This window comes from Nothobranchius furzeri, chromosome 13 (genome assembly GCF_043380555.1).
Source record: "Nothobranchius furzeri strain GRZ-AD chromosome 13, NfurGRZ-RIMD1, whole genome shotgun sequence".
Classification (NCBI taxonomy): domain Eukaryota; kingdom Metazoa; phylum Chordata; class Actinopteri; order Cyprinodontiformes; family Nothobranchiidae; genus Nothobranchius; species Nothobranchius furzeri.
In genome coordinates this window covers 60,691,934-60,704,370 of record NC_091753.1, presented here as the reverse complement: position 1 = coordinate 60,704,370, position 12,437 = coordinate 60,691,934, and the positions used below count along the sequence as shown (strand labels likewise).

Sequence of the window (12,437 nt, the reverse complement as noted above, 5' to 3'; positions counted from 1 at the left end):
TTGAAGCTGTGCTGTCGATTTTTCCAGTAAGATGTCTGCTGGCAGGAAGAACTCTGAGTTTTGTTTCCTGCTCTCTGTGCGTTTCTCATATTTAATTTCGCTCTGATGTGCTTGCACACATAAATATGTGGTTTCCCACCCTCCAAGAGCAGATATTTGTGGTGATGGAGCTGTTTTTGGAGTTGATTGTGTAAATTTAACAAAAACAAGAACAGCCTCACTGCTCAGCTGACAGGAAGCACAGCAGGAAGGAGAAACTTGACCTCTTGAAAGGAGGGAAGTAAGCAGACTTCCTTTGAAAGATGTGTTATGTGGATGGAGGACAAACAGATCAGTGAATCTAGAGAATACTTTGATGTGTTAACATTTTCTACCCTGGCTTTAGGTGCTTTATTAAAATGTTATAGTGCCCCACCACCATCACAAGGAGGAAAGGAGTCAGTCGCTCTGGAACTACCTCCTCTTGACCTCCACACCACTGATTCTCTCCCCACATTTCAGAAGTTTCGCCACCTGGTTTAACTTTTACTGTTTTAAAGTTTCAATGTTTTTTAAATCTTGTTCTTAGTTTATTTTATCTGCCTTGTTGTAAAGTAGGGCTGCACGATATTAGGAAAACCTGCGATATTCGATAACAGTGCTTAATATTGCGATATCGTTATTACTCACGATAAATGAACAAATACTAAAGTATGCAGTGTTGATGTCGTCTGACGTGTGACGTCTGCTCTGGGTTTAAAGCAAACAAAAACTAATGCATGAATTCCATTACAACATATAAATATGCAGCTGCACCTGCTACTGTATTAGCAGCTGCACCTGCTACTGTATTAGCAGCTGCACCTGCTACTGTATTAGCAGGTGCACCCGCTACTGTATTAGCATCTGCACCTGCTACTGTATTAGCAGCTGCACCTGCTACTGTATTAGCAGCTGCACCCGCTGCTGTACTAGCAGCTGCACCTGCTACTGTATTAGCAGCTGCACCTGCTACTGTATTAGCATCTGCACCTGCTACTGTATTAGCAGCTGCACCTGCTACTGTATTAGCAGGTGCACCCGCTACTGTATTAGCGGCTGCACCTGCTACTGTATTAGCAGCTGCACCTGCTACTGTATTAGCAGCTGCAGCTGCTGCTGTATTAGCAGCTGCACCCGCTACTGTATTAGCAGCTGCAGCTGCTGCTGTATTAGCAGCTGCACCCGCTACTGTATTAGCAGCTGCACCTGCTACTGTATTAGCAGCTGCACCCGCTACTGTATTAGCAGCAGCACCTTATTAGCAGCAAAACAACAAACTGCATGCATGCAGTTTCTCAGTGACTTTAAAACATCACCTCCACCATAAAACTTTTTCTGATGCTCCAAATACAGAAAAACATCCCTTACCAGGGTTTTTAATTAATAAAAATATCAGAAAATAAGTTTAAATGTTAAATAATAGTTATCACTTAAATGCAACAGCAAATTCTCTCATTGCTACTGAACATTTTCTCCACTTATGTGGTTATGATATGAGGCTGTTGCTGTAACTGGGAAGTGAACTGTGCTGGGCCAAACTAGGAGAATATTAAGATTTTCTGAGGGAAAGAGAAAAACAATTGTCTACCTTTCAGAAGAGGAACTGGCAAAAAACTACATGGAAAATATGTGAAAACATTTGTTTTCAATCCCAAATTGAACAAGTTTACCTAGATCTTAAAAAGCAGCTCAGATGATCAAACTGCAACTATGATTCTGATAACAAGCTAACAAATTGAGCTAGCTCCTCTAAGATAAGCGGCTAGCAGAGCTTCTGACTGACAGTTTATGTGCAGCAGCAAATCAACTATCCTGATTAACAAGGTTGTAAAAGCTCATAAATGAAAAATCACTTTGATGTGTGGGGGAACTTTTCCAGTCCCTCTTTAGCAGGGTGGGACTGGGAGGAGAGTTCTGTAGCCTTTTAGCTGGAAGCTAACCGGAGCCTGGGGCTACCGGTGGGTTGGTTCACCGGCACGTGTCGGAGTCAGCCCGGTTATTATCAGCTGCTTAACGACACCGAGCGGAGTCACGTTCATGTTTGAAAGCAGCGCTGATTCCAGAAACCTCAGCACAAAGTGTGTTTGTTAATCTGAGCCAGCATGACGAACAAGGGAAGCGAGCGGCAGCGGAAAGCGGGGGCAGGGGAGCGGAGATAGTGGAATTTTGGGGTAAGGTTCTACGTAGGGGCGGGCGTATTACGTGAACTTACCCATCTGATTGGCCGCATATCAGAAGGGCTACATTTGATTGGTCAAATAATACCTACGCGTAAAAAACAGAGCTGGTTTACAAAAAATTGATGTATGACATGGATGGAAATGTCAGAACCAAACATTTATCGCTGTTTTTGACGTGCTTTGCGATGGGCCTATCGCACGTCCTGTTATCGCGATGACGATAATTTTTTGATATATTGTGCAGCCCTATTGTAAAGTGTCCTTTGATGTCTTTAAAGGCTCTTTTAAAATAAAACATATTATAATTGTTGTTTTCTGAATTCAGAAACAAATATTAGTAACATTAACATTTTATTCTATTTTCTATCTTATTTAAAGTTACCTTTCTTATAGAACAAATATAAGAACATTATGCTTTCTTCAGACTGCGGGGTAAACAGGTCCAGGGGAAGCTCAGAAATTCCTCTCCCAAGCAACACTACCCAAGGTTTTCTCTTTTTCGTTTCTGATGGTCACACAACTTTTCCCCTTAGTCTCAATGTCTTTAACTTGTCGAATGTCACAACCTTAGATAGGTTGCACTCCCCAGGGCTTTTTGACCCTAATGGGCATCCGCTGGTAAGGTCTTCTCCAACACAATTATACAGATTGCTTACAATGATTTAGGTATCTCCTACCCCCTATCACCAGGAAAAATACACACTGTCACTTTAAAAAAACAAACCCTGAATGATCCACTATTCTTTCTCAATGTACTGTTTTAAACGACAGTACTTTCCTTTGGCAAAATAACAAACACATCAGACTCCCTTTCATCACTGGCAAAGAGGTAAATGTCTAAAAGAGGGTTTATGAATTGTGGAAGTTTTGTTACCGTTTGTTACAAATCAGTAAATGCATTTTGTCCTCATGGGCTCCTGTAGAAGGAAACATGGCATCCAATATAGCATCGCCCATGGACTAAGACCCGCTCCCATGTGTTTTAGACCGGATTTTTATAGTTTTGTGTTACAAAGCTGTCAGTATTTTTCAGCAACTGGGCATCATTTAATTCCTTTTTAACAACATTTCAATGGATATTTCCAGAGATTAAAGGTAAAAACTACACATTGTCTTTTTAATGCTCTGACCAGTGCCACCCCTCCCTATGAAAAACATGAGCTGTGTGTACAGCCCTGCTTTTCATGTGGCCCCATTACATGCAGGAGGATGCATTCTCTGTAAATGCACAAAGGATGAACAGCATTCCTGTCAGGCATGCTCCATGTAGCGCACCACCAGTCTAGGCAGAGGGAGACGTGATTTGATACTGCATGTCTCCACAATGATTGGCAGCACACAGCTTCTGAAAAACAAGTGGTCAAATGTGCCAACAGGCAGATGGATCCATGCAGGTGGAGAGATGGTGTCCAAACAGCAAATATAGATTGGGGTAGGCAAAAGAAATAAAAAGGGTCAAACAAAAGGAGCTGCAGGCTTCGTTTGAAGGTATGTATGCTGCTGGATGTAGCCTTGAAATCTAGACCAACTGTAGCAAAGAGATTTACCTCTGCAGGTCTGTCGAGCCAGACTTCATGTTAGCCTCAGCAGGTCTACCATTGACCCAATCAATTTTGAGTCAGGCCAATCGCAGCGCTCCACATTTGTTTGGTGACTTAACGCTAGAGCTGTGCCTTAGCAAAACTGCAAAAATGAGAGAAAAACCTTCTGCTCAGGGCCTCATATTGGCTAGGGGCAGCCCTGGTTCTGACAACTGTGTGGGCAGCAGTAACAGGCCTGTTTGAGGAAATGTGATCTGACCGTTTAGTTCAGGTACCGTTCACCTGGAGAACAAATTCTCTAACCCTATTGGTGTTTGAAGGTTCCAGATCCTTCATTAGTGAATCCAACACAGCAGGCTTTATTAACTGAAGGTTTACTACAAACCTACTTTTGCTTTGGCACCACCGGCAGGGTCTTGTTTTCAACATAATGAACTTTTCTGAGGAAAAGCAGGATGAGGCAGACTCTTGTTTTAGTTTGTAGTTTTTTTCATGGGCCAAAGTGAAGAAATCTCATCAGGTGAATAAATAAATGCTAAACTGAATATTATCTATCAGCTCATTAAATAAAAGTAGATCTTACAGAATTAGCAGGTTTCTTTGAAGGCAACTAGACTTTTTATTTTGTGAAGATGTCTCACTTTTGGTCCAAACAGCTTTGATTATAGATGTGTAAATTATCACCTTGATTTTCAGTTGGCTGCACAGTGGAGCAGTGGTTGCCTGGGTTCAACTCCTGGCCTGGGGTCTTTCTGCGTGGAGTTTGCTTGTTCTCCCTGTTCATGTGTGGGTTCTCTCTAGGTACTCAAGCTTCCTCCCATATTCCAAAAAAGTGATCGTCAGGTTGATTGGTCTCTATGAAGTGTCCTTGGTTGTTTGTGTGTTTCTGGGTTGCCCTGCGATGGACAGGCAACCTGTCCAGGGTACAACCTATCCAGGATTAGCGGCGTGTCACGGTACCCTGGACAGGTTGCCTGAAGACTGTTAGAGATAGGCACTCTAAGTCTCCTCCCTTCTCGGTCGGCTCAGGGTTCCCCGGAAGAACGAAAAAATGAAAGTAAGTGAACGGGGCTAAAAACCCTATTTTCCAACCCGCTTTGCCTTACGCCCTGGATCACACATGTTGTACTGTATTTAAATGAAAACTAACGATGGGTGTTTCGATCACACCAGTCATGTACTTTGAGATTTATCAGCTTGTAAAAAGTCATAATTAGCATGACTACAAACCAGAAATTGGCACGTCACCACTTAAGCTCCTGCCCCTAGCGTAGCTGCTACTCACCACATGACCAGATTTATGGTGGTTCTTTCCTCCTGTGGGAAGTTTGCTGAACTTACACATTTTCCCTCAGTTTTCTCCGTGTCTGGTTCGATGACGTCACTTTGGTGAAGCACATTTGTAGTCCTGGACTTATTTTCACACAAAATCCCTCGATCAAAAATAAACCTGTTCTTGGTATCAAAAGCTTATTTAAAATTCACGGACATCATATGTGAAATCCATGGTACAAAACAAGCGGGATTAGAAAATTGCGTTTTTAGTCCCGTTGACTTGCATTCATTTTTTCCTTCTTCCGGGGTCCCATGGTCCGGAAGTAGGTGGACGTGACTTAGGCTTCCTATAGCCACCGGCCCCCGTGTGGACAAGCAGGTATTAAAAATGGATGAATGAATGATTTTCAGTTGTTTTGTGTCTACTGGTGTAGGACCACCATGACATGCTGCTGGAGATCGAGAGAGACAAGGCCATCACTGACAAGGTCATCCTCATCCAGAAGGTGGTTCGAGGATTTAAGGACAGGTATGGTCTTAAAACTGGATTTCACTCCTTTGATTAAAGGAAATATGTTTGCTCAAGCTTTTTGGGAACGTACTACAGATCAGGAGCCTCATTTATAAAACTTTGTGTAGAATCCTGCCTTAAACTAACCCTAACCCAACAAATACATTCACTAACACAAACTAATTATCTGACCTCTAAAACTCTGCTCATGCACAGCTGCAGCAGTTCCTGCTTTATAAATCACACCTGTCCTCAAAATGAGCTCAGGTGTTTCTGGATCACGTCCCTCCTCCTACACCCACTCTGCCATAAATGGATGATGTCGACAACACGATGAATATTCAGCATATACATAAACCTGCTGATTAGCGGCGTGTCACGGTAACCATGACAACTGAGCAGGAAATTCAGGCTCTGGGGTGTGATACAGGCATGGACAAATAGTTTTTTAGCCTTCAAATGGCATCATGCTGCTGCAGCGGTAAGCTGTGGAGAGATCATTAACAAAAGTAAAAATGTAAAGAAACGGTCAGATTGTATTTGTTTATTAGCTTCCCATTAGCTGCTGCTTCACACAACAACTACTCTTCCTGGGGTCCAACCACAACATCAACAACTCAAAAGAAGTCTTTGGACTTATACACATTAGGACTAATGGAGCCTAAGATGATTAATAATGATTGATAATATCAATAAAAGTGTCACTATGGTGCTCAGGAATTGCTGATATATTCCAAATCTAAGGGGACATTTATTGAAAACATTTAATTTACACCAAAGGTGCTTTAAGCAGCAAATATTCTTCATCATATCAAACAAATATCATCCTGGCAGCAAGTCCTGTCAGTTTAACTCTAACCCCTGTTATGATTCAAAAGGGTCAATGTTCACCATCTAACTGACACGGTAACCTTTCATACACGCCAGAGCTGCAAAGCCAAGGTTACATCAGCTGGAGGATTCAGACGCACACATCAACCTTTTGCTCACTTATTGTTCTTCAACGCAGACACAAATAAACTGTCAAGGTCTCCTGCAAAAGCCCTTCTCTCTCTGCTAAAAGGCAGACTGCTGGATTCCTCACTGAATAAAAGTGAATCTACACGAATCCTACAAGGCTTTACAACTTAGAAGTTATTTAATCATATGGTTTAATGAACAAGAAGTTTAAATGAAATGTTTGAATAACTAACTTATAAGTTGTAAAGTGTTAGGTATTTTTATTTATTCAATCCAGGCGTACCTCAAAGAAAGTCCAAACCACACAAGGGGGGTTAGAGATATTATTGTTATTAATACCATTTACCAGTAAACACAAATAATCAATAATCAGATTTTGCAAAACCGGAGAGAAAAAAGAAACACACCAGTTGTGAGAGGTCTGTTTAGTCTCTCGACGAGCCGGAGCCCATCAAAAGGTTTTATTCACAGATGACATATGACATATGGCACACACACATTAAAGATGACCACACCCACCCCTTCACAGACAGCAAACGTTCCCAGGTTCAGAGAAACACTCCGTCTGGACTTCACCAGGGAGCTTGTTGTGATAACAGAACTGCTGACTTACAAGGTCGACTTTCCCTGCGGCAGGAGCCGGTTAATAACACCAGATGGTTCCCAGACAAAATCATCTTACATGCATCCAATACTGTATTTACCGCGTTAAATGTGAATAAGGCTAATGAACTCTGTTTGAAAGAATGACACTATTAGAAAGTGTCAGGTGAAAATCTGTTTTTTACCCAACATAATGCTTTGTAGGATTCGTGTAGATTCACTTTTATTGAGGGTTTTCTAGCATGAACCGCCTTTTTAAGGTCATGCCATAGCATCTCAATAGGATTCAGGTCAGGACCTTGACTAGGCCACTCCAAAGTCTTCATCTTGTTGTTCTTCAGCCATTCAGAGGTGGATTTGCTGGTGTGTTTTGGGTCATTGTCCTGCTGCAGCACCCAAGATGGCTTCAGCTTTAGTTAATGAACAGATGGCCGGACGTTCTCCTTCAGGATGTTTTGGTAGACAGTAGAATTCATGATTCCATTGATCACAGCAAGACTTCCAGTTCCTGAAGCAGCAAAACAACCCCAGACCATCACACTGCCACCACCATATTTTACTGTTGGTATGATGTTCTTTGTCTGAAATGCTGTGTTACTTCTACGCCAGATGTAACGGAACATTTGTCTTCCAAAAAGTTCAACTGTTGTCTCATCAGTCCACGAGGTATTTTCCCAAAATTCTTGGCAATCATTGAGATGTTTCTTAGCAAAACTGAGACGAGCCCTCATGTTCTTTTTGCTTAACAGTGGTTTGTGTCTTGGAAATGTGCCATGCAGGCCATTTGTGCCCAGTCTCGTTCTGATGGTGGAGTCGTGAACTTTGACCTTAATTGAGGCAAGTGAGGCCTGCAGTTCTTCAGAAGTTGTCCTGGGGTCTTCTGTGACCTCTCGGATGAGTTGTCTCTGCGCTCTTGGGGTAGTTTTGGTCGGCCGCCCACTCCTGGGAAGGTTCACCACTGTTCCATGTTGTTGCCATTTGTGGATAATGGCTCTCACTGTGGTTCGCTGGAGTCCCAAAGCTTTAGAAATGCCTTTATAACCTTTACCAGACTGATGGATCTCAATGACTTTTGTTCTCATTTGTTCTTGAATTTCTTTGGATCTTGGCATGATGTCTAGCTTCTGAGGTGCTTTTGGTCTACTTCTCTGTGTCAGGCAGCTCATATTTAAGTGATTTCTTGATTGAAACAGGTGTGGCAGTAATCAGGCTCGGGGGTGGCTACAGAAATTGAACTCAGGTGTGAAACACCACAGTTGGGTTATTTTTTAACAAGGGGGCAATTACTTTTTCACACAGGGCAATGTAGGTTTGGATTTTGTTCTCTCCCTAAATAATAAAAACCATCATTTCAAAAGTGCATTTTGTGTTTACTTGTGTTATCTTTGACTAACGGTTAAATGTGTTTGATGATCAGAAACATTTTGTGTGACAAACATGCAAAAGAATAAGAAATCAGGAAGAGGGCAGATAGTTTTTCACACCACTGTAGCACCAAATCACAACCACAGCTTCACAAAGTCAGCATTTTTCAGACCTATTTTGTGCAGCTTACTCAACAAGGATCCTGTTGAAGAACATCTTTCCTTCTTTAGATCAAACTTCCTGAAGTTGAGGAAGTCAGCCATGTTGGTCCAGAAGACATGGAGAGGGTACCACTGTCGGAAGAACTATGGAGCTGTGAGTAGCGTCCAGTGCTTTAAAGTTTCACCGTTTTGGTCACAATTGCAACTTCAACTCTTAATGGTGCTCTTGACAACAGTGTCGGATCACACTGGTGACTAGTCTTTTGAGAAAAATAAAAATCTCAGGAGCTGAAATGTCTCCAGCCATATTAGATGCTCACTTTAGGGCAGCAGCAGCTCAGGAGGAAGAGTGGGTTGTCCAGTGATCTGAAGGTTGCAGGTTCAATCCCGGCTCTGACCAGAGAACTCTGCTGTTGTGTCCTTGGGCAAGACACTTAACCTGCCTTGCCTGCTGGTGGTGATCAGAGGGACCAGTGGTTAGGGTTAGTGAGTCCCAGAGCAGCTGTGGCTACAGAGCTCATCCCCACCAGAGTGTGAATGTGTGGATGACTGATTGTGTCGTGAAGCGCTTTGGGGTTGTAGAACCCTGTCATTTCCTGTCCTTGTTTCCTTTTTCCCCTTCATGTCTTCTCTGTTTCTCTGATAATAAACTTTATTGTATTTATCCTAGTGGATCTATAATTAAACGGGTAAACTAGTAGTAGCACATCCAACATCAAGGAAACCAAAAAGTTATTATCAGGAGAGAGAGAATGTTTTAGTGGTTAGCAGCAGTGTGCTAGACGATGGCCCCCTCCATGAGGCCACCACAGCTCAGCAGAACATCGTTGTAGCTTCTTCTGGGGAGAAAAACACTTAGAGAAAATAAAGTTAACAGCTGAAATTGCAGAAAATAATACAGTTAGAGAAAAGTAGTAAAGTGTGGAAAGTGGTCAGTGTGTCCTCCAGCAGTCTAAGCCTATAGCAGCATAACTACAGAGATAACTCTGGATAATCTATCCTATTTAGATGGAGGCATGTTGGAGGCAGGGCAAGGGAGAGCCGTCTTTACCGACTGTACACTCCACCTCCCTCTACTCCCACACTTGTCCAGATTTAGGCTAACATCAGATTTTAACCATAGGCCCTATCAAATAAAAATGTTTAAGCCTATTCTTAAAAGTAGACAAGGTGTCTGCCTCACGGACTAAGGCTGGGAGCTGCTTCCACAGGAGAGGAGCCTGATAACTAAAAGATCTGCCTCCCATCCTAATTTCAGATATTCTGGGAACCACCAGTATACCTGCAGTCTGAGAGCGAAGTGCTCGGTTAGGAACGTATGGAACAATCAGATCACTGATGTATGATGGACCTTGATTATTAAGAGCTTTATATGTGAGAAGAAGGATCTTAAAATCTATTCTGAATTTAACAGGTAGCCAATGTAGGGAAGCTAGGACAGGAGAGATATGATCTCTCTTTTTAATTCTCATCAGAACTCTAGCTGCAGCATTTTGGACAAGCTGAAGACTTTTAACTACATTCTGTGGACTTCCTGAGAGTAATGAATTACAGTAATCCAGTCTTGATGTAATAAATGCATGAACTAGTTTTTCAGCATCACTCCTGGAAAGTATGCTTCTAATCATAGCAATATTCTGAAGGTGGAAAAAGGAAATCCTACAAACTTGTGAAACCTGGGATTTGAATGACATGTCCTGGTCAAAGATAACACCAAGGTTCCTTACTTTGTTCTCGGAGATTAATGTAATGCCATTAAGGTCAGGCGATTGGCTAAGCAATTTCCTTTTCTGGATTTCTGGTCCAAAGATGAGAACTTCCGTCTTGTCTTGATTTAAAAGCAAAAAGTTTAGAGTCATCCAATTTTGTATGTCCTCAAGACAAGCCTGTAATCTACCCAACCGATTAGGTTCATCAGGGTTAATGGATAAATATAGCTGAGTATCGTCAGCATAACAGTGGAAGTTTATTCCATGCCGTCTAATGATTTTACCAATTGGGAGCACATACATACTAAAAAGAATTGGTCCAAGCACTGAACCCTGTGGTACTCCACAAGTAACCCTGGAGTATGAAGAAGATTTGTCATGTACGTTTACAAAATGAAATCTGTCAGACAGGTAGGATTTAAACCAGCCTAACGCTGTTCCTTTGATCCCTACAACATGTTCGAGTCTTTCTAAAAGAACATTGTGATCAACTGTGTCAAAGGCAGCACTGAGATCTAACAAGACTAGAACAGACACAATATTCTTATCTGAGGCCATGAGAATATCATTTGTAACTCTCACTAATGCAGTTTCAGTGCTGTGATACTCTCTAAAACCAGACTGAAATTCCCCAAACAGAGCATTAGTGTTTAAATGCTCACATACTTGGATGGCCACTATTTTCTCCAGGACTTTGGATAAAAATGGAAGGTTAGATATTGGTCTAGAATTCATTGGGTCATCTGGATCCAGAGAAGGCTTCTTAAGTGAAGGTTTAATTACAGCAACCTTGAAATCTTGTGGTACATATCCATTTACTAAGGATAGATTGATTATATCTAGAATGGGGGCAGTAACCAAAGGAAATGCTTCTTTAAATAATTTGGTTGGGATTGGATCCAAAATGCAAGTTGAAGGTTTAGATGAAGCTAATATTTTTGATAACTCTGAAAGCTCAACTGGATCAAAACGGTTCAAGCACAGATGAGGTTCTACAGTCACCTCTGAAGCTGCCTCACTTACTGAGGAAGAAGAAATCGCATTAGGGAGGATGCTAAAGATTTTGTTTCTAATAGAATTAATTTTACTTGTAAAAAATCCCATGAAGTCGTTGCTGCTGAGGGCTAAGGGAATAGATGGCTCAGAGCTATGATTCTGTGTAAGTTTAGCAACTGTACTGAAAAGAAATTTAGGGTTATGCTTATTCTCCTCAATTAGTGCTGAGAAATAAGCAGTTCTAGTTTGTCGAAGTTAATTTTTTATAAAGCACAAGACTATTTTTCCAGGATAGGTAGGCCTCCCCATGGTGTGTAGAGCGCCATGTTCTCTCCAATTTCCTAGAGTTTTGTTTTAAGGCTCGTAGATGAGAATTAAACCAGGGAGCCGACTTCCTGTCCCTAATTACCTTCTTTTTTAAAGGGGCAACATCATCTAATGCCACACGTAAAGAGGAATTCACATGATGAACTAAGGCATCAATTTGTGAGGGGCTAGAACTGAAAATATTGCCCTCTGCTACATGCCTCTGAGATGCTGAGGACAGTAAAGATGGAACAGTTGCTTTAAAAGACGCAACTGCGTTGTCAGATAGAGACCGACTATAGTGAAATTTACTTTCATGTCTCGAGAACTCAGTTATAAAAACTCAAAGGTTATCAGAAAGCGGTCCGAGAGGACTGGATTATGTGGAAAGATTGTTATTTCCTCACACTCTATGCCATAAGTCAGCACAAGGTCCAATGTATGATGGCAGGAGTGGGTGGAGCTATGTATTCTTTGAGTAAAACCAATTGAGTCTAAGATATTACTAAAGGCTACATTGAGGCTATCATTTTCAATGTCCACATGAATATTAAAATCCCCCACTACAATGACCTTATCAGTATTTAGCACCAAATCAGATAAAAAAAATCAGAAATCTGATCCAAAAACTCAGAGTAAGGGCCTGGTGGACGATATAAAACTACAAACAAGAGTGGTTTTACAGTTTTGCAATCTGGATTAGGAAAACTAAGAATAAGATGTTCAAACGAACTGTAACTATTAATCTGTAAGGGAATGATTAATAAGTCCGAATGAAGAATGGTTGCCACTCCTCCTCCTCGCCCTGT

At 41.6% G+C, this 12,437-nt stretch overlaps 1 protein-coding gene across 1 annotated transcript in view; it reads left to right on the top strand.

The window, feature by feature from the left end:
* Positions 1-12,437, top strand: part of myo7aa (myosin VIIAa) — a 184,608-nt gene that overhangs the window by 117,950 nt on the left and 54,221 nt on the right. The window contains exons 19-20 of the mRNA XM_070543727.1: positions 5,452-5,546; positions 8,687-8,771. Of these exons, the coding sequence (XP_070399828.1) occupies positions 5,452-5,546; positions 8,687-8,771 (180 nt within the window). The remainder of the gene's footprint in view (positions 1-5,451; positions 5,547-8,686; positions 8,772-12,437) is intronic.